This window comes from Gavia stellata, chromosome 3, assembly GCF_030936135.1.
Source record: "Gavia stellata isolate bGavSte3 chromosome 3, bGavSte3.hap2, whole genome shotgun sequence".
Lineage (NCBI taxonomy): Eukaryota > Metazoa > Chordata > Aves > Gaviiformes > Gaviidae > Gavia > Gavia stellata.
This window is the reverse complement of record NC_082596.1, coordinates 66959198-66981880: the sequence shown is the minus strand read 5'-3', so window position 1 is coordinate 66981880 and position 22683 is coordinate 66959198. Positions and strand designations below refer to the sequence as shown.

The window sequence follows — 22683 nt, the reverse complement described above, 5'->3', positions numbered from 1 at the left end:
AGAACAACTGACTTGGCATTTGGTCTTTTCTTAGCATTTTCTTTCTTGCCTTAAAATGAAATCACTGACTGTACAGATTTTATTTTCTTGCTAGGCAAAGCATTTAAGTAAGAAATCCTTATCTCTGCTTTTTGAAGTGGTGAGCTAATTCCCCCCATTTGTTTTATTTTCCCTTGTGTTTTTAGTTCCCTTCCATATGCATAGCGGTAAGTGCTTTGTGGATCCTTTTCCCTTTGATACATGATTTATTTGCCTCAGTTTCCACCGCTTTAGTCTATTCTGCTACCCTACTGCCTTTGAGTCACCAGAATTCCCTGTTCCTCAGATTTCAATCCTCTGAAAACATAATCATCCTACCATTACATTTTGTAAGACAATTTTCAGTTTCTGCTCCAAGTCTTCTATCTTTACATTTACACTAGGTATTATGGCATAAGCACAGCTCAAAGCAATTATCCTTATAATCCTGAGACCACATTCCTTATTCTTGTTTTTGTTCTGAACAGTTTCTTCTTTTCAGAAGTAATCCTACTTTAAGAAATGCTTTAAAGGAATGTGGTTCATAACAGAGGCTGCTTCTACAACATGTCAGCAGTCAACACTTGTATCAAGGCTGCATAACCAAGAATATTGTTCTCCCACTACAAGCCGATACTGAAACAGGAATCGTAACATGAACAACAGGCTAAAATAATTCTATCCAACTGCGTGGAAAGGCCTGATTTGATTACCTGAATCTCAAGACCACATCAGCAGTGAGAAACAACTGAAACGCTAATGCACCAATATGTATGTACCTTTAAAATTAGTCGGAAGAGCTGTCTGACTGTTCAAAAGGAAAATAAAGAACAACACCCAGAAGGAAACTGGAGTGATTATCTGAAGAGGTACTTAGCTGTATCTCAGCCTATTTGCATATCCTGTTATTTAAAATGCAGCCATTGCTTTTCCAGTCCTCCCATTCCATTTTCCTCCCTAAGTCTCCTTGAAAGAAACTGGACCTGCAGAAGAAACACGTCTTTGACAGCCATGCAATTATTATTTTTAAAATCAGTTACGTACCAGTTCATGTTGTTCCTCAAGTACAGTCTGAAAAACAAGCATACTTACATACTTTTATGTATAATGAGCACTGAGTAATGTTTAACTTGCATTTAGGAAATAAATTAAATAAATTCAGCTATTTTTCTGGAGTTAACAGAAGAACATCAGCAGCTCAGCTAGAGTACCTCAGCTTTATTTCAACAAACATGTTTGTTACCTTCACATGTTTGTGCACCTGATTTTGCCTCTCCCATTCACAAAAAAAATCTTCTTGCATAAAATTATATAGCAATGTACAGTATATTAGAATCTGGTTTGAACTGTCAAATGGCATTTACTCAGAAACATGGTTATATATGAAAACCACAAGTATAATCTTTTAGTTGTAGTATGTTGGAATAGGAGGAAAAAATACAGTTAGGACTGTTTCTATTTCCATATACAACTTTTATTGCAATACCTGTATTCTAAGAGTACAGATACAAATATAAAATGACCCATGACAGACTTTAAACCTGCCCAAATAGCGAACTGAGAAATTCATTCGGTATTAGAGCCAAAGTTGACAGGACTTCAACAGGTCATAGGAAGCTTCCCCAGTCTCTCTCCAAGAACAATCAGGATCCACCACATTTTTGGTCCAAGATGTATGCTTTAAGTTGGCAGCTGAGTCTATGAACGAGTATATTTACCCCAGATGTGCAGCATAAACACAGAAGCAATAAAAAGAAGACTCATGACCAAAACTGGAACGGGCCCACTAAAAATAAAGAAAAAAATGCATTAACAAAAAAAGTTTGCTTTGTCCAAAGGCCAGTCATTATCAGCCAAGTGAACTCATCAGTTCACAAGCAATTGTACAAGAAAACTCTTACTCCATTCCCATAGAAATACCTTAAAGTACACAGAAATGAGATAGCCATCTCTATCAAAAACTGCTGCTGCCCCTAAGTTTTTTAAAGATACAGTTTTACACACCCTAAATGTTAAGTAACTATAAAGCAGAATATAATAACAAACCCCCCCCATTTATTTAAAAAGTAATTAACGGTTCGTTATTACTCATTGTTGTGAAAACAATCTCCGGAAAATTATCATCGGTATTTACTACTCAGATAGCCACCTCATCAGAGATGTAATAAAATACAAAACCCAAGAGAGTCCTCTAGCGGCTAGTAAAATTTTGGCATAAAATTTGCATTAGCTGTTTTTTCAGAGGTTTTATTCCATTTGAAAACAATGGCAGCAGTGGGTGAGAGACAGGGACTTCTGTCTTCTTGAAAAAGATACACAACGTCAAAGTTAACTCCATCATTAAATCACTACCTAAAATGTACAAACTAACAAATTTCTTAACTTTTTTTCCTTCCAACTTTTATACATTGTTTAGAAATTGTATAGTGATTTTTTTAAAAAACAGTTTAATCTTAGGGTGCATGTTGAGAGACTACATCAGCTGTTTCACACTGTTCCAAGACACAACAATTACGCACACTATTACATAATTACACACACTCAACACTGCTTCATACCACTCACTTCACACAATCTCATTTCTGGTTTTCAGCCTGCTGTTGGGAGAAACACCATGCATTCTGTTACCCATCCCTGGATTACCCTCCAGTTTACTGTTTATAAGCAGGTAAATGTTACTTGAATACAAAGTAAAAAAAAAAAAAGATTGAAACAATTTACTAACATTTTTCTACGAGATCATCGTTCATGTACTTCAAATATTCGTAACTATAATCTTACATTGAGTTTTAAAACTCAATTATTATCTATCATACTTGGACTTACTTGGGTATGGAGAACCCTGAAGACAGACATAAAGCGTTTAGCAAATAAACTAATGACAAAATGTGCAAAATAAAAGTCGTCCACACACACATTGACTACATAAGCAACCCCTATCATGGGATATCTTTCACACAGCAACAGAATGTACTTCTCAATACCCAGTGTTTTATACGTATGTGAAGTTTATGTCCTCCATAATATAAATCGTAGTGATATCAGATGCACAAAGTCCTTACACTGTATCTGAATTACTATTTAATTCATTTGAGCCTTTAGTAGTAATATGTAAGCTACTCTTTGACAAAGGCACAGAGGAATAGAGGAGCACCACTAACCAGAACAGAGCAACATGGAAATAAACAGGGGGGGATTGTTTGCGTGTTTGGTGGTTTTTTTTAAACATGCAGATGACATTGATCCCTCTACAGAATAATCAGCTTTCCAATACTGACATGTGGATCTCATTTCCTCCAGTCCCAAAGACAACCTGCTGAAACCCTGCAATTCTCCTCCATACACCTGAATCTTCTCAGCCCACCACCAGTTTAAATAAATAAATTTAAAAAATGATTCAGGCACCTCTACAGATTTGGTACTGTGCATTCTCAGAATGTCTTTTATAAGGCTACATATTATACCACATTATACCAATTTGATTCTCTATTCTCTCACGGCTCCACAGGAAACACCGCCTATAGCTCTTTAAGCAAGAAAGCTCAAGACAAGATACAGAACCACAGGTACCAAGTGCCACAGGAAGAGCAACAAGTTTGGGTTTAGTCTTCTTTTCAAAGTATGCGATGCTTGATCTGAGTTTTAAAGAGAAAAATATCACATCCCACTCTCAACCAGATCCCCCACAGCTTCCTTTTGCTAATGTTGTTTTTAAAGACATATATTTTGTAGCATCCCATACTACAGATAAATGTACTTTCCTGAGACGAACCAAACTTGCTTATCCAACATACTTATTATTTCTGATGTTGAGTACAAATACTAAATACCTGAAGCATAAGAGGTATAATTATGCACAATATAAAATACAAAACTTTTGATCTAGAGCGGAATTCTCCTGATCATAGCTAGCATGAAATAACTTGTTCTTAGGTGTTTTCATGTATTTTTTCATAGTCATTTTAAAAGCTCATATTTTAAACAACGTGAGAAAACAGAAAGAAACCCCAACCACCAGGCTAAACTTTCACACTGCATTATGCAGTAGTGATCACAACCATTTTTAAAAACAACTTTGGCTGAAGCACTTTACTGAGGCAACCACAACCCCCCTATAACCCATTTTCATTTTTAAGCCTACTGAACAGGACAGAGATCATAACAACTGGTTGTTATGGAAAAAAAACATGCATACAAAAACACATGGAAAGCTGTAAGCAAGTAAGTTGCTCCCAAGCCATGGTCCAGAACATGTTAGGTCTAGCATGCCGGTGATTTGTAAAACCAACTCACTTTTACAGATTTGCTTCTCCCATTAAAAGCCTGACCATACAGCTACCCACAGTAGCTTGCAAAAAAACCAAAAAAACTCACCCACTTCCAGTGTTGTTGTAACATAAATAGAGGGGAAAAATCTATCTACTGACCTGCTTGTATTGAAGATTAGAACAATTGAGTTGGCCATTCAACATCAAAAGTGAAACCAAAGGATTCATGAGGAAACTTACTGAAATTGGTAAAGCTGTTTTGACAGCTTGTATTGCAAGTCTATTGAAAAAGAAGTAACCTAATGGTAGAACACACTTCTGTTTTTCCTCAGTTTGGTTTTATTAATTTTTTTAATTGAGCTTTAGGAAACGAAACTACACTGAAAATAGTTGCCTTGCTTATCTGCATAGATTTGCTCTAGAACACTATTGTTGCTCATTGCCTTTTTCTTTTCTTTGCCTTGTCTCCTCTCTGGATTCAGAATCGAGAAAGCAAGACCTGCAGTAGCAGAACACCACTACTTTGACGGTTTGCTGTATAGTTTTTGTTTTTAAGGTGTCAAACACATATGAAAATAAAAACACGTAAGACAACTTCAGAGGAAGGATTACTCATGGAACAATCACTAACTAGACTATCATGAGCCCTTCCCCAAATGTTCTGTTTGTGCAGCCAGCAGCAGCCCTCTTAAAAGGCTCCAAAATAAAATACTAATGGATTCTAGAAAAAAGCAATAGGGAATGAGTGTCTTGAGTCTCTTCAACCCAGTAAGACCAAGAGACTATGAAGTTTAACTCCACAAGAAGCACAAACTCGCACTCAAGGTATGACTTAGCATGCACCAATCAGCTGAAATACACCTTCCACTTTTGTTACCCAAGTATTAGGCTACAAAGCTTGTTTGGGAAACTGATCTGAATGACTCAAACTGGCCAAAAAGTAAAAACTTAGGCTCTATTTACAGCTTAAGGGATACTGCCACCAGGTATTTGACCATAATCTTAGAATATTTACCTTGTAAAAACAGAGATATACAAGGTATCGGAATGCTATTCGCTTTGCAAGCTTAGCTAAAATAATTTTTAATAATTTTTTTTAAGAAAAACACCTGAGATTCTGCAAGCATGTTCTATCAGTTATATTATGTTTTCAAGGTGGGGGGGGGGGGGGCACATGCAGGATCACAACATATCTATTAATAAAGAAAAAACAAAAGTTTAATTAAAGAGAACAAAAACATGCATGTAGATGCTTAAGTTCACTGTGAGAAGTAATCTTTCTCAACTTCAGAGGGATTGCTTGCAGTCTTCAAAGACCACTTAAGGTAAGTCCAGGCAATTACAAAATATAACTTATACCTACCTGTTTTAAGCCACTGTAACTTGAAACATTATCTCTCCAGATTTACAGATAAAATAAAATATCTTGTGCCAAAACTATCTCAGCAGCCATCAATTCAGCATGTTTTCCCATGTAGATCAGAACATTGATCTCTCAATTCAAAGACTGAAAGATTACATAAGCAAGTGAAATATATATTCCCCATGCCTGCCACCACCCATATATCCAACTTACACTTTGAGCCCTGGAGAGTCCTCAGTGTAGAATCGCCACATCCCACCAGTACCTGTGGAAGTGGCACGGCCTGCACTTCTTGTCCCACAGCTGGCATTCTTCCTTTAGGGGATAACAGAATGAAACAAAGACCAAAATATGTTAGCAGTCCGCCAGCTTCTAGCACTCAGCACCCCAAGAGACTCTGCACAAGCAAGACACTTGCATCAGCCTGTACAGCCAGGCAAGCAGAGGGCATCAGCCTATGCAGCCAGGCAAGCAGAGGGCACGACGGCTGGCACAGCACCGCCTGGGGCTCCAGCCAGGCGCACGGAGGGCCGGCGAGTTAGACCCACAGGAGCCCTGCCCGCACACCCCACGAAAGCGCCCAGCTCAGCCCGTCTGCACCATCCCCCTGCCCCCCGCTAGGGCTGCCCAGCCACCCAGTACAAAGAACACGGGGGGAAAAGGTTGCCCCCACTACGAAGACGCCGCGAGCACCTACCTCTGCCGGACGGTGGAGCCCGCCGCGCGGGGAGCCACGGCCTTGCTGGGGGAGCGGCCGGAGGAGCCGACGCTCGTGGCGCTGGGGTTGGGCCCGGGCTGCGGAGAGAGAAGAGAACCGGGAGGGGGTGAGAGGCGACGGACACGGCCAGGGGAGAAGGAGCACCTCAGCCAGCCTCTGCCCCAGGCAGAACCTCACCATGGCGACGGCGGCACTGGCTCGCGAGTCGGCACGGCCTCACACAGGCTCCTGCACAGCCGCTCCGGCCACGTCCCTGCCCGCAGCAGGCCCCGCCCCCGCTCCGCGCCTCCCGGGGCCTCGCGGCTGCCCGGGACGATGCCTGAGCAGCGCCGGCCTCTTTTCCCTCCCTCGCTCCCTCAGCGGCCGCTCTCCGAGGGAGCTGACTCCGCGCGACGCCTCGGTCGCATCCGCTCCCTCACCAGCGGCCGGGCCACGGCGGCCGAGCAGGGAACGCGACGGACGCGGTCCCGGGCAGCGCCTGGGCCGCCCGGTAGGTGGGGCGAAAGGGAAGGCCCGGGAGGAAGGCTGACGTGTCCTGCGGTGGCCACTGGGCTACGCATGCGCGCTGCTGCCCGGTACGTGGCCGGCGGGTGGGCCCCTGTTCCCCCCGCGGCAGCCATGGCGGCGGCTGGGGAGGGCCCGTCCGTCCTGTTCCTGCACCCGGACCTGGGGCTAGGCGGGGCGGAGCGGCTCGTGGTGGACGCGGCGCTGGCGCTGCAGGCGCGGGGCTGCCGGGTGCAGATCTGGACGGCGCACTATGACACGGCGCGCTGCTTTGCGGAGACGCGGGGGCTGTCGGTGCGGCGGGCCGGCGGGTGGCTGCCGCGCAGCCTGTGGGGCCGCGGGCACGCGCTGTGCGCCGCCCTGCGCATGGCCTTCGTGGCGCTGTACGTCCTGCTGCTCAGCGGCGAGCGGGCGGACGCCTTCGTCTGCGACCAGGTGCGGGGCCGGGCGGGGGGCGCCGCCGCCATTTGGGGCTGCGCTGCTGCTGCGGGGGGAGGCCCGAGGGGAGGCGGGGTGCTGGCGGGCTCCGGGGCAGCTGGGGGAGCGGAAGCCGCTGCCGCTTGGGCTCCTTTCGCAGGTCTCCCTTGGGGGTGGGCCTTGGCAGGAGGAGGCGCATGGGGAAGCCCCGCGGCTTGATGGGGCCTGGGCGGGAAGGAGTCTTGGCAGAGACGGGGTCTTGGTGGCCTCGCAGGCCGAGGTAAGGGAGGAAACCCAGAGCCGCAGCAAGAGGTCCTCGACGAGGGAGTGCAGCTTGTTGCGCTTGTGGAGGGGAGAGAGAGCAGGTATTTGGCTTGCAAGGGACTGGCTCTCAGGGCAGGGCTTTGAAATCGCATGTACGTGCCAGTAGTGTTAACGCAGATAACGGATGCTTCTTCCTGTCCTGTTTTTCCTGGTTGCACTAGGTCTCTGCTTGCATTCCTGTACTTAGACTGGCCAGAACCCGTAAGAAGGTTTTGTTTTACTGTCACTTTCCTGATCAGCTTCTGACCAAGAGAGAATCTCTCCTAAAGCGCATCTACAGATTACCGCTCGACTGGCTGGAAGAGTACACAACTGGCATGGCAGACTGTATTGTTGTGAACAGCAGGTTCACTGCCAGTGTGTTCAAGGACACATTTAAGTCCTTATCTCACATAAACCCAGATGTCCTCTACCCATCACTCAATATCAGTAGCTTTGAAACGGTAGTTCCTACGGACATAGCTGACCTGATACCCCAAAAAAAAAAGTTCTTGTTTCTTTCCATTAATAGGTATGAGAGAAAAAAGAATCTAGCACTGGCTCTTGAAGCTTTGCATGAGCTTCGAGGAAGACTTGATTCTCATGAGTGGAATGAAGTTCACCTGGTTATGGCAGGTGGTTATGATAAACGAGTTCTGGAAAATGTGGAGCACTATGAAGAGCTGAAGAGACTTGCAGCCAAACTTAGTGTTAATGACCATGTCACTTTTCTGAGATCATTCTCTGATGAACAGAAAATCTCTCTTTTTAGTAACTCTGTATGTGTGCTTTATACACCAAGCAATGAACATTTTGGCATTGTTCCTCTGGAGGCAATGTATATGAGATGTCCAGTTATAGCTGTTAATTCAGGTGGTCCTTTAGAATCAATCTTGCATAATGTTACAGGATTTTTGTGTGATCCTCTGCCAACGCAATTCTCTGAGGCCATGGAAAAAATTGTCAGAGATCCTCTCTTAAAGGACACAATGGGAGCAGCTGGGAGAGCCAGAGTTACAGAAAAATTTTCCTCAGAAGCATTCACAGAACAGCTGTACCAATACATATGCAGATTAACACAATAAAATTATGTTCCTATCTTATATTTTACAGCTTTGTATCTCTCATTTGTATAGGGGACCAGTATTCGGTGTGACTATGATGAAGAACTGGAGACATCTGAATTTCCTTGTTATGCTTCTTGTTCTGCCTTGTGTCGCTCGATACAAAGAACAAGCAAAACGTGTCCCACTGTCTCATTAAAAGGTTAAAATTTTCATATGGTAGGCTGATCCACCATTGTAGGAGTTCTTTTGTGTACTGTGCCTTAGAAAAATGGCAGTAACTTACTAGGAAATTACTGCACATTTTACTTCAATACGGTACGGTATAGCTGATTCAATTTATAAAATGTGGATTTGTACAGGTAAGACAAGTGCAGCTTTATTTTTATGTATTTGAAATGTTCATCAGTAATTTTAAGTAAAAGAGCTATCTCAGCTGAAGTATGGAGAGAATTGCACAGTCCCACCAACTGCACGTTTAAAAAGACACCACCATTGGGGATACGAATGGTATGGTTTTAAAATGATGGACCTTTTACTGTACTTCTTAAATTGCGTCATGTAGTCACACTGGGTGTCATAAACAAGCTTACAGGTGTGTGAACAGAAGGAAGCTGAGGCTAGAATCAGAATTGTAGAATCGTTCAGGTTGGAAAAGACCTTTAAGATCATGGAAGTCCAACAGTTAACCTAGGACTGTCAAGTCCCACTAAACCATGTCCCTGAGCACTTCATCCAAGTGTCTTTTAAATACCTCCAGGGATGGTGACTCAACCACCTCCCTGGGCAGCCTGTTCCAATGCTTGACAACCCTTTCAGTGAAGAAATTTTTCCTAATATCCAATCTAAACCTCCCCGGCGCAATTTGAGGCCACTTCCTCTTGTCCTATCACTTGTTACGTGGGAGAAAAGACTGAGCAGTAAAACCAAGGACAGGGGACTACCTCAGGCAAACATGTTAGTCCTGAAATTCAGTGTCTATGCAGATACCTGCAGTGCTTAAGGATGTAATTTTACTTTTAAGAGTTTCTGGTTTGTAGAGACTTAAATGATATCGCCCTTTATTTAACATTTCATTCTAAATGACAGCACACTTTCAAAAAAGGTGATATTCTGGAACAGGCGATAAAGACATTTTATTTTGCCTGTTTTAGTGGTAACTTTTCAGTATAATTTTTCTGAATAGTTTAGCTGGGGGATACTTTTCTCCTGATGCAGTGACTGCACATGTGACAGTGATTTGACTTTTTTTTCAAGTGTAATACCTGGTTTTGGTCAAGGAATATCTGGTTTTCTTATTTACCTCTCTTTCTAGCGCATCTTTATTAGTTGGTTGTTCTGTTTGTTTTCCAATAACACACAATGTGTACAGTTGCATTTTAAGTCTGAAAATGGATTGAGTAACTATACAATTTCCTCATTCACTGAAATCCAGTTTTATCTATAAAATACAATTTTGTAGTCCAAATTCTGCAATTTGTATTTAAGATAAAGTTTCAGGCATTTTCGCATTTAGTACTTCACAACACAGAGACCAGTCTTTCTGTTGCTTAGAATTGCAACCTAGGTCTCAGTATAAGGCTTTTATTTAAAGTAAAACAAACGAAAATCCCCAAACAAATCCTGTCCTTGTCTTTAATCAGGAAGTTGGGATGCTATAATGTTTATTCATTGTGGATTGGGAGTGGGTGGTCTCACAGGCCCTATTTGCAAGATTTCTGTTTGTGTCAGAAGAACTGGTAAGCCTGAATCTATCGTCTCTCTTGCCTCTTCCTGCATTTGTTCTCCTTCCCCGCCACTTAAAAAGTTTTCCTAAATCTTTGTGCAACTTTTTCAGGATGGGTGTAGCGATGAGTGACTGAAGGGCCTGGAGAGAGAGCGTGAAAATAATCTGTAGTGATTGATGTAAACACCTTCAAGACGTATTTGGCTTGGGTTTTAAGCTGCAGTTAGAAGGTGCAAGATGGTTGGAGCCAATTCCTGTGGCTGCTTAGTTCATGTTACATTCTCCTCTCCAGGTAGCACTGGAGTTAACCTGGAGCCTAAGGTACACACCAGCGTGCACTTGCCAGCATAGCTGTGGGGTTAGCTCCATTTATGCTCAAACCTTGGACTCCAGCCCTTTCCTGAGCTGTGCTGATGGCAGGTGTGTGCCTAGCCCTGTGCCCTGCAGCTCCTTTTGACAGGATTTTGTGAATTGCACTTGGACTTGACCTGCCATCTCACATTTACCTGGTGATCACTGGACTGTCAACAGAATTTGTTACTGTTACTAGGCTGCCCTGCTTGGGTGCTGTGCCCTGGTTGGTGAGATCAGTGTCCCTCTGTGATATGGTCTCCCTCAGCTTTTGACAGTCATCCTTTGCAGAGCAGCCTCCGTCTTGCTGCTTCCTGACAGGTAGCTCAGGCCATCTCAGGCCCTGAGCTGTCACAGAGCCTGGCCTTCAGGCTGCCCATCAGCTGCAGGTTAACTTCAGAATCCTGCGGTAAGCTCTGATCAGCATGGAGAGGCACGGCACAGCCTTTCAGACTGCTTCAGCATCTCTTGCTCCCCAGCTTCTAAAGCCATTCAGTGGGGACTTGGACAATGGTATTAGGATTTATTAGTTAGCTGTGGCTAATCTTTACAGCCTATCCAGGGGCTGTATATCCTAAGGGACATTAGATGCTCAGGAGTAATAATCTCCCAGCTCTCAGGGCAACCTAAGAGTGGATTTGGACCATGTGGAAGACAATGGCCCTATGCTCCAAAAACCTGGTGACTTGTTCATTGATTTGGAGCAGTTTTGGGGGGATTGCAGCTGTTGCAGTGACCAAGGCTGTCTTGCTGGAGCTCCAGCAGGGGGAGTAGTTGGCCACTAACTACGCAATTCAATTCATGGAGTTTATTGGGGAAACGGAGTGTGAAGAGCCAAGCCCTTATGGCCCTCTAAAGTCTAGGGCTGTCTGAGGCCCTCAAAAATGAGATGGCCAGGACTGGCTTACCCCAGAGCCTGGGGCAGCCTGTCAGATAGGCCTATCACTGGAGAAGAACCTGGCTCTGCCAGGAAGAGCATACGCAGACCTCCACCATGTTTTGCTCACCTTCCTTACTATCCCCAGAGGAAGAGCCCATGGACATAGGTGCCATCTACCTTACCCCTCATCCCAAGAATGAGAACACAGATGGAGAAAAGGAGATTGCTTTTACTGTGGTAGGAATGGCAACCGTGTTGTCAGTTGCACCAACAAACCCCCTCCTCTGACAGTCACTTGGTGCAGGTACATGTGAGGCAGCTGGTGTGGCTGGCAGACTTTTGGGTTGGAAACTGAAGTACAGAAGTCAGTGACAAATACAGAAGTCAGTGACAAATACACGGTTAGTGAAGTGTGGAGAGAGAGAAGCCTGGCAGACAAGGTGGGGAGAGAAGCAACTCATCCCTCAATTGTATTGCAGGTTCTGGTGGTAGGTCAGCACCTCTGTTGGTTCTTCTGCTACCTCAAGAACGTGCTACCACTCCTCAGAGGCAGCTTTGATTTTCAGGTGCTGCTTGTCCCAGATGTCATAATTCCTCTCAGTGGGGGTGAGCTGTCTAGAGAAATAGACTTAGGGTCCTGGGTCCTGCTTTGGGCCAGCTTCTGGGAGAGTATGGCCCCTATGACACAGAAGCATCTGCTTCCACAATGAAATGCCAGCCAGAGCCTGGGCAAGACTGTGAGGCAGGCTATGGGAATGCCTGTTCCAGTTCCTCAGAAGCTGCATGTGCTTCTTATGCCCATAGAAAGTGAGGTCCCTTCAAGTAGGTGCTGTTATAGGAGCCGTGATACTGGAAAACCCTGTTACAAGTCATCAAAAGAAGTTGGCAAATTCTAAGAAACTCTGCAGTCCCTGCTTGCTAGAAGGGAAGGAGTGGAAAACTGCATTCTGAACCAGATACAGACACTATGAGGATCTTGCGATACCATTTGGTCTCTTTTGTGCTCTGACCAGCTTTCATCGTTTTGTAAGTGGTGTCCTGCACAGCCTGCTTGATAACTATATAGTGGCATTCTTGACATCTTCATGTTCTCTGATGCTCAACAGGCACACAGACTATGCCAGGGAAGTCCTCAGTCACTTGCGCAGTAGTGGCTCCATGTCAAACCCCAGAGATTAGCTCTTTTCAACAGCACAGGGTGGAGTTCCTGGGGTACCTGGTGAACCCCAACTGCTGGCATGTGGATCCCAGGTAGGCTGAAGCCACCTTCAGTTAGCAGGCTCCTTCTATGAAGGGTCAGAAACCCCCATGCTTCTTTTTGACAAAAAATATGGGGCACTGGCAGTGGAGGTAGAGGGGCAGAACAACCCACATACCAGATTGTCCTTGAGATGCTCCTTGAGGGCTGCTGATTTGGAGCATGACAAAGCCTAGATGCTCCCAAAAGGCACTGAAGGAGTTGGTGGGCTGGGGGTGTCACTGGGTGCAGGGGAGGTTAGAGAAGCCTACAGGGCTGTGATCTGCCTTTGCATACTGATCACAGTTCCCTGTGGGGCTTGGGGTCAAAACAGAAACTGCAGGGTGGCCATGGGGTCAAATCTCATGACACCTACGTGCAGGGAGGCTATGGGGGCAAGCCATGGCTTAACCTGAAGGCCAGACTCATGATACTCGGCACAGGGCCTGAGAAGGTCTGAGCTAACAGCCAGGAAGCAGCAAGAGCAAGACTCCACTACAACAGAGCACAAGCCAGGAGCCAAGGATGACCACAGCAAAGGCTGGGCAATGGTCTCACTGAGAAGGTGCAGTCCCACAGCTCTTGGACTGGGCAACTAGAGAAGGGGTGGTATCAAAAGAAGGTCCTATCAACAGTTCATTGGTCATCAGGCAGAAACAGGGTAACATGTCAGGTCCAGATTCAAACCAGGAAAGCCAAACAGCTCAAGGACAGGACTAGAAAGAGGCACCCCTACAACACAGTTCACGCAGAAACTGAAGGCCTTGGCCTGAGCATAAATTGAGCCTTTGCACCCATGAGCAGTGGGTGTGGGTGGAGGCCCCAGGTGGGGCTGGTCAGGGCCAGTAAGGCCTGTTGGTTTAATGGTTGCTGGACTGTTGAGAGACCCTGTCACTGCCACCAAGCTGCTTGGGTACAGCAGAACTGTACCCCAGTTGGAGAGGTCACTGCCCCGTGTGCTGGGATAACCCTCGGCTCCTGACTTACGTGCCCTTGTGGAGCACCCTCACTCTTGTGGCTCCCTGACAGCTGAGGGACTTCTTGAGCCAGTTGTGGTTTCTTTGTGTTCTTTGAATGGCTTTCTCCTCCATTACTTTTTCCATTTTCCCTTGAAATTCATGGAAACGTTCAAATTCCTAACACCCAACTACAAGGACTTCCACAGTTTAACTCCCCATTGCATGAAGACAACCTTCTTCGACTGTTTTGAACGTACCTCCTACTTGCTTCATTTTAGGCCTCTTAATTTTTCCTTTAGAAGAAACAGTGAACAACTAAACCCTATCCCTCTTCTCCACACCGTTCATAACTGCAGTATAGTTGCAAAGGCCTTCCTCTTTGCTATCCCTTCTCACTTTCTCCTGCTGGAGGGGAACTCTATGCTGCCTCCCCCAGAGCCCACCTCCTTGGTAAGGCAGGAGCTATAAAGACGATGGGGTTTTTTCTTGTTTAATTAATCTGCCCTAGGTTACCTTTTGACAGGGGAGGCACAAATCAACTCCTCTTTGGCTCTTTGTGGTTTAGGTTCAGTAATCCTCAGTAATCCTGGGTGGATTGCAGCTTGAAGAATAACATTACGTCTGTAAAAATTGCCTCAGGACTTTTTGCTGTGTCCAGTATTTATCTTAATTTTCTGTCTTAAACTGTTGAGTGTTACTGCTGTGTGTGAGGAAAGCTAACTATGTTCTAATACTACACAGTGTCTCAGAGCTGTAACCTTTGAGATTAAAGCTGTGGTTGTCCTTAAATGTTTTCGGATTATGCAGTGTCTCATATTGATATGTTCTCTTGAGCACGTCTTCATCTAGTCCCATACTGTCCTTTCACTACTGCTGTTCTAAAGACCCACAATGCAAACAAAGTTTTAGGTTTACAGAAGAAAGAAACTTTTTGTTTCGGAAGTCCAAGCGCTCAGTCAGTTCCTTATTTTATGCCAGTGTAGCTTTGTTTCCTCTCTACTTACTCTCCTCCTTTTTGGAAATCCAACAAGAATCTTGATTATGCAAGTAGAATGCATGATGTCCTTGTCAGTGACGAGCCACCTGTCAATTAAATAGAAGCATCTCCATCATGAGAGGACAGTAAGTGCCCCCATATTTTACAAGTCAGCACGTTCTAGGGGATATCAAGTACATTTTGTTGTGCTGTCTTTAGACCAACACAATACAAGAAAACAAAGCTGAGCAGTGTTGAGTCTCCAAAATGGCAGGTCTTTAAAGCAATAATTATTTGTACCTGCATTGAACCTGTTTTAGAAATCCATACTCTGTGCGTGTATATCTTTCCTCCTTTCTCCTTTATTTAAACAAAAATTTATTTAAGAGAGTTTTGTTTAAATCAAATTGCAAATGCCTTGTGCAATCTGCTGTCAAAAGAAATATTAAGTATTGGACTAGTACAATTAAATAAATTATCATTAGCCTACAAGAAATTGAAGGTTTTAAATTCATATCCCACCTGTGTGGTGTGAAGGATGATGCAACAAGAAGAAAATGGTTGCAAGGAGGAATTCGTGTCCTATCCGCTCCTTCCTATACTGGCACATCCTTCTACCTTCAGTTAGAACCCAAATATATAAAAAGAAGCCAAATACAGAATTTTTTTAAAGCATAGTTGGAAAAATAAGGGCAGAGTATGTACAGGGATACTAGATGTGAACAAAGAAAGGCAAGAAGAGAGGTGATTAGGCTTTAGAGTTTCTTCACTTGCCAATACTGTGGGCTGGAAAGTGTAAACCCATAGTTTTCCTTCTGCAATTTACCTTTAATACCTACAGTAAATAAGATAAGCCACAAACAAATAATTTCATACACATAATTTTTGTACACTCTTTTTAGACTATAAAAAGAAATTGGAATAACAGCAATTTCAGTAAACCAGCCTGCTAATGTTGGCATTTTTCCCTTCTCCCCACTCCCTTCATTACTATTTTTTACAATTTTACACAATATAAAAAATTTATAGATTTTAACATTTACATGGAGTCTATAAAAACCTCATGCTACATTATCATATTGCTAAACTTTATTCCTTTTTATTATAGCTTTATTATTCTCTCTCATGGATGAAATGGCTGATATTTTATTTTGAATTGTAATTTATTATACAGTTAATATCACAGGGGTATTTTTAATGAAACAATAACCATAGAATACTGAAAAAATATAGTATTATGAAAGGGGTATATTCAATAGCATGAATGGTAACACGAATAGTAGAGAAGCAAATAGACATTTTAAATATAGTTACCTTTATCTACTTTTATGATGAAAGTAGAATGTGTGACCCAGAAAGAAATAAATCAGAGGTTAGTCTCTATTGATTTATGGATGTGCAATTCTTCAGTGCTGGTTATTTTATGCCCAAGATTAACTGAGTTGATTCCAGGTTTTTGCACTGTTAGTCATATGGGAAGGCCAACAAGTCTGACTTCATGAACTCTGAGACAAAACTATCAACATTATGGTATCTTTATGACTCAAATTCCTGTGCACTGGAAGAGAAGAAAAATTTAATGACTGAGAAAATGAAAATAGAAATCATCTGGAGTTGTTTTACATGGAGAAAGGGAACAAGAGTTGCTAAGTTTTAAAAGTCTTGCATAAGGTAATCAATCACAGGGAAATTAGCCTTCAAACAACCTACCCTACAACTACAGGCACATACCATATATTAATTTAAGGAACTTTTCCCCTCACAATTACACATAGAACTCCTGCACTGTATAGCAAGATTTGTAACAGACAAAAAATTAAGAAGCCCTCTTCAGTTATTCCCAGGCAAAAGTGAAAAAAAAAGAAGCATAATTCTTGATTCTGTCACTAAGTATTTACAAGTGTGCAAAACAAATCATAGGAGCATCACACCTTGTCTGATTTACTCTTTTTTAATCTTGATCCTGGCCTAGGATTAGCCCTGTAAACAAACCTACAGCTGAACAAGCTACTATGTGTAGTAACAAACATTAAACCTTGTAATGATTGATTGCAGGAAGAGATCCTGACCATCACCTCCTCTAGGACAAGAGGACAGAGAACTAGGGAAGCATAAAACCTAGTAGGAATGTTATCTCTCATTGGCACCCCTCTTCTAGCACCTGGCACATGAGACAGATCATTTGCCTCCTGCATCCCCCTTTTGAAAAAACTTTTCTTAACAAAGTGAAACCCAAGAAGATGAACATGGCAAAGGAATGCTCAGAGGGACCTAGTGACTGGAGCCTAGCAGGGCATTTGACCTTCCACCAAGGTGAGAGAGGTCCAAGCAGAGCTCCTGCAGGAGCAGCACAAGTAATGCAGCAGCTGAATGAAGATGCCTATGTTCTAGTGGGGGCTTATCAGTGGTCAGGAAGAATGAAGCCATCTTTGGTGCTAACAAAGAAAACAGCATTCAAATAGGGCAGGAAGAAATCCAGGACCACCTCAATCCCCAGCTATCTCAGTTTCCCTCCAGCCAACCCTTTCTCTTACCTCTCACCACCTGTCCAGATCCAGTCAGGATAGAGTTAGGCTGCCAGGGAGCAGCAAGGGCCATTTGGTCACTAAGTGGTGGGGAGCCAGGAGCAGTGTGTAATAACAGGGTGGGCATCCCACAGTATGCAGGCAAGGTGAGCAGGGCAGGCCTGCGGATGGCAGGATGTGTGAATTACCGAGCATAGCTGTTGTGCAGCTGTGAACATACCTCAGCAGAAATGGGACCAGAAGGTAACCTTTGCTCTAGGCAAACAGCTGTATCAGCTGAGTGAATGAACTGGCTGTGTAGCTGTTGGTCCCAGAATTAATCAAAATAATGCAAATATACCAGCACGGCTCAGCCCAATGTAGAGTATAAAATACAAACAACAAACAGGAAGAACTCTGAAGAGACCTTTGGGTTTGAGTGGGTTTCAACCCACATATTCCTTCCCAGAGGCTGGGAACACTCAGCATCATGACAGTGAATATATTACAGAGATTAGTAATGGAAATCACATTTGTATTGTGACTCAACTGCATATTACAGTTGTGATACTCTCCTAAGTATGATTTGTACCTGTATTGTGATTTAAGTACATTGCTGTATCACTCTGATAGATCAAAATCCCATGTAACATAAGCTAACTTAAAAGAACAGTAGGCTTGGTGTTAAACATTAAATCTTTCATGCATGGAATACATAAAGAACCTGGTCAGAGTAGCATTTGCTCTGTGAGGGGAGGCTGAGGGAAGCGGGCTTATTAACAGCAGCCTTCCAGTTCTTGTAAGGGGTTGCTGGAGAGAAGGAGCAAGGCTCTTCACCCTGGTACCTAGTGGGATGACAAGAGACAAAGGGCATATATCAAATCAAGGAAGGTTCCAATTGGATATAAGGAAAAACTTCTGGTCACTGTGAGAACAGACAAGCCATGAAACCAGCTGCCCAGACAGGTAGCACAGTCTCCATCTTTGGAGGTTTTCATGACCTGACTCAATAATTAAGTCTTGAGCAGCCTGGTCTGATCTCATAGCTGTCCCTTCTTTGAGCAGGAGGTTGGACTCTGGCTAGAGAGTATGACTGGAGTACCTCAGAAGTCACTATTGGGTCCAATAGTATTCAACATCTTTGTGAACAACATCTGGATGATGGTATTGAAAGCGCCGTCACCAAGTTTGCATGTGACACCAGGCTGGGAAGAGAGTTATATATGCTGGAAAGTAGAGACATCATACACAGAAGTCTGGACAGTCTGGAAGACTGAGACAAGAAGAATTGAAGATAGCAAAGATAAATGTAAAGCCCCACACTAGGGACAGAATAATCCCAAGCAGCAGTACAGGCTGGGGTCTGACTGGCTTGGGAGGAGCTGTCTAGTGAATTTTAAAAAAACCTAAACACCTCTTCCATGTGCACTGTCCACAGCTATTGAGCAACCAGTTAATTCCATTTATCTATGAGGGTTATATTCTGACACTGTGAGAAGTCCCAGTGGTCAGAAATTGTGATCTGAAAGTGATACTCACAGGACTATTTATTCCTGCTTGAAGGATGGGAACAAAATGTGAAGGAAAGCCTCTGGAGGGACCCACTGGATGTCACTGTATGAATGGAAATTATTTGCTACTGCTTCCCAGGTTTCAGTCTGTTCCTTAGCTTTAGATGTAGCAAACCCAGTGTCACACTTCTGTGTTAATCTTGTGCTTGTGCAGATACCTAGCTGCAAAAAAAGAAATGCTAAATAGGAAAATACAAAATATTTTTTCTGGTTCTGTTGATTATGCTGCTTTCTCCTCTGCATGATGACACTGGTTTAATATTAGTACTAGACTGCGGGTTCTACAGGCTTACTGCAGAGTAAAACCAAAACCATAGCCTTTTTCCTCACAGCACAGTTACATTGTGGGAACTCTTTTCCAAAAATAACACTAAGAGCCAAAAATAGATTCAGAAAAGAGTTAGGCAAATAGGTCGAGTTAAAAAGTGACGGTCCAAATACAGTCATTGCTTAGAAAGTCCATCAATAACTGGTGATTAGGAGCTGGAAACTATATTAGATAATGCACAAATAATACTAGACATAAGCATCTGCTTTCAGGCACTGCTGAAAACAGAATATAAATCCAATCTGATCTTTGATATGTATTCGGACCTCTTCTGTTCTTAAAACTCTCTAACTCTCTAAGTAAGTATCCCAAACCATGGAAAAATGGATTAAGAAGGTACCCAAAAAGCACACGCAGTGCTTAAAGGACATGAAAATAGACAACTCCCTTCCTGAAACTGTTCCTGTCCCAGGAAGAATCTATGCATTGTCATAAACAGCAATACACCGAAAGAATTCTGCTGAGAGGGGATGTTTAATTCATCCAGTGCTAGTGTCTGCTTTAATAATACTTAAAGGAGAGGATGCTTTGTCACCTATTTCAGCAGCATCTAATTTTTTGCACAGAGGTATTTTTCTAACACTTCAGCATGAATTCAAGACAAGAAATTGGCACTTCTAAATTAAGCTGTGACTCACTGTGAATAAAGTGAATAGTATTGCAAAACATCATCAATGAATTTTTGATCACTAAAGCTATATGAAGGTTCATGGTAGGTGACAGGGTAAAATTCCCTGCTATATTTCATAAATAATCTGGGATGCTCAAGTCTCAAAATACTTCGTATATATACAAACCCACTGTGGAGTTCTGATCTTTTCAGTGAGAGAGGCCCAGTCCAGGCTGTCCCCCACAGAGATAAAAATGCTCATGTAAGTTTTCTTTCTGCCTATATATTCTTAAAGGGAAGTCAGTTCTTAGAACTTGGGGGTTGTGGGGTTATTAGTGAGACTACATTTCTAGAGACTGAAACAGATATTAATTAGAATTAAATTTAAAATATTCTCTGTAGGGAGTAAAGGCACTTGCCATCAATCTAACATGGTAGTCTAACCCTACAGCTCTAACAAACTTCTGTATTTGACAAGGGAAAGAGATTTTGATTATGTACCAGTTTAACTAAATTTTGATATGTATCAGTTTAACCAAAATTAGGCAAAACAAACTCTGACTCATGCAGGGGAACAAGCTCCCTAAAATATAATTTGAAAAATACCAACTGTGGTCATCTCAAACAAAGCACCTCAACAAGGATTGTAGAGGCAGATTTTAAAGTTTAATAGATGGCAACCTCTTAGGATTAGAGAACATGCATCAATCTGATAGGAATGATTAAGCATTAACATTCCTTCCTTTAAAGTGCAAAGAAGCTGGTACCTAGATTTGTAGAAGATTCCTTGATTTTTATTTGGTTCCAAGCATGAATATTGTCCCCAAAAGTAACTTAAAGAAAAATTCTGTAGTTGAGCAAAGGAGGCTGTTTCATATGCTCCCGATATTGCAGTTACCAAGAAATTATTCATTGTTCTGCTAATCTTTATAAAAGGGCAAGAGAGAGTGAATCCTGAGACCACTATACACAGAAGAGCAGCAGATTTTGAAGAGTAAAGGTTCATTTTGAAGAAGAGGATCCACTGAGCACAAAGCGATCACAAAAAGTATTAAAATAAATGGTTAATAAAAAGGATTGGAAAGATGTGGAATGGCCTGAGATAAAACACTCTGTGCCAGGATCTTCTTCGAACTGAGACTCAGGGGAAACCAAGACTTCCACAGGAGATCATAACAATGGCAGGATTTTCAGCAACAAATGTGCTTTTCTCATAGTAGGTGGCTTCCTCCTTGAACCAGTCTCCTGAAGGGCATTTTTCTCAATCAGACATAAAATAGGCCCTAACTACATGCATTTCTTAAAGAACAAAACTTAGAGTAACAGCAGTGAGTTTACATATCTAAGAAATTACATATAATTTTCCTCACAGTAATACAAATCAGAATTTATATACATGTGTGCACATACATTTGATTTATTTTAATGAACTGGAGGAAGGCACAGCCTCTTCACCTAAATTCCAAGTAGATAAATATGTTCTGATTTAATAAAATATTTAAGATAAGATCTTCTTATGAACTCAGATGGATACAGTAATATTCTTCATATCTTCATCTAGAACCTGATATAACATCACTTCAATTGCCAACCATGAAATAATTTTTATGTGGGAGCAACATTGTAAGTGTTTTGTGCCCGTTGAAGAGTGGTCCAGAAGAGAGGAAGAACCTGACTGCAAACAAGCTGTATTGTGCTGCGAGCAGCCACACCTCAAGTCCAGAGTCACACTGTGATAAGCAGTGGTTATATTGACATCGATACCCTGTGTTCCCTCTTTCTTGCTCTCTCCCCTTCTGTGCAATACACGTACTGTTTGCTTTTATCAAGTTTCATTTCCTCCATCTCTTTATCTCTTTATTATTATGATACAAGAGGCACCTGCTTATTACAAAATACTCAGGAAGCTGTTCTCATCTCAGACAGTTTCATCCTAGAATGGCCTGCATGGTTACCACATGAAAGAAGAAAGGAACAGAAGTGCTGCCTATTGTGATTAATGCTTCATGTAATTGTACGTGGCACAGAGATGCTATTCTCTTAGGAGCATGTGAAAGCTGTATAGAAGAGTGAAAGAAAGATTAAATCTACAACACACTGGGATCTGTGAGACTCTTCCAATGACCATGGTATGAATGTGGAAAAAAAGATCTGTGGTGCTCAGATAGCGGTACACAGTCGCTGCGATATTGCAGCTGCTTGGACAGAAACTCCTCTGGATAATAAGCAGATGATAAACAGGCAAGAAGATCAACTCCTTTTACAACTTAATTCAAATCTCCTTTCTCTTGCCTGCAGGACTTCTAGTTTTCACCTTCCTTCTTTAGGACCCTTTTATATCAGATTCTCTCACCCAGGCAAAGAGCAAGGTCATTTACAATGGCAATAGAAAGTTGATTAGAACAAATAACAAAGGCTGTAGTTTCAGTGAGTTAAAAAAACTTCATGAGCATTAAACAGATGAAACTCAGGCAGGATGTCCTATTATGTCAATAGACTCCCACAGTGCGTTTCAAGACAAGTGTTTCCTTTTCATAGGACTCTACATGTTCCCTCCACCATAGTGATTGTAGGCTCAAAGTTCACCCTAGAACTGTGCTGTTGGGAACTAATGCACAAAAGGCCAAGCAATTGATTGCTAAGGTGCTTGCAAAATGACAGGCTATGCCACGCTCGTGCCAGGCCTTTACAAGCTGAGCAAAGTAACTAAGTTCAGATTTGAAACTCTCAGCTCCCCAAGTCAAATTGCCCGTTAGACTGTGGTGCTGGTCTTAGTGGACAGCGTCAGGAAGGATAAAAATAGTTTTTCCCCTTTGCAATGTTGTTTGCATTCTCCCAGTAACAGACTTCCTTTGCTAATTGCAAAGAATATTCCAACCCCTACAG

The 22683-nt window shown here is 42.8% G+C and overlaps 2 protein-coding genes across 2 annotated transcripts; one reads left to right on the top strand and one right to left on the bottom strand.

Moving 5' to 3' along the window:
* Positions 1-1476: 1476 nt before the first annotated feature.
* On the bottom strand, positions 1477-6562 carry SEC61B (SEC61 translocon subunit beta). Its single transcript, XM_059815717.1, has 4 exons — positions 6545-6562; positions 6347-6444; positions 5863-5964; positions 1477-1804 (listed from the first exon to the last, which is right to left on the bottom strand). Exons 1-4 carry the CDS (start codon positions 6545-6547, stop codon positions 1717-1719), a joined length of 291 nt encoding a protein of 96 aa, XP_059671700.1. The 5' UTR covers positions 6548-6562; the 3' UTR covers positions 1477-1716.
* A 647-nt stretch (positions 6563-7209) lies between these two features.
* Positions 7210-8694, top strand: ALG2 (ALG2 alpha-1,3/1,6-mannosyltransferase). The gene is made up of 2 exons (XM_059815610.1): positions 7210-7306; positions 7774-8694. The coding sequence occupies exons 1-2, from the start codon at positions 7238-7240 to the stop codon at positions 8674-8676; spliced, it is 972 nt and encodes a 323-aa protein (XP_059671593.1). The 5' UTR covers positions 7210-7237; the 3' UTR covers positions 8677-8694.
* Positions 8695-22683: the final 13989 nt, after the last annotated feature.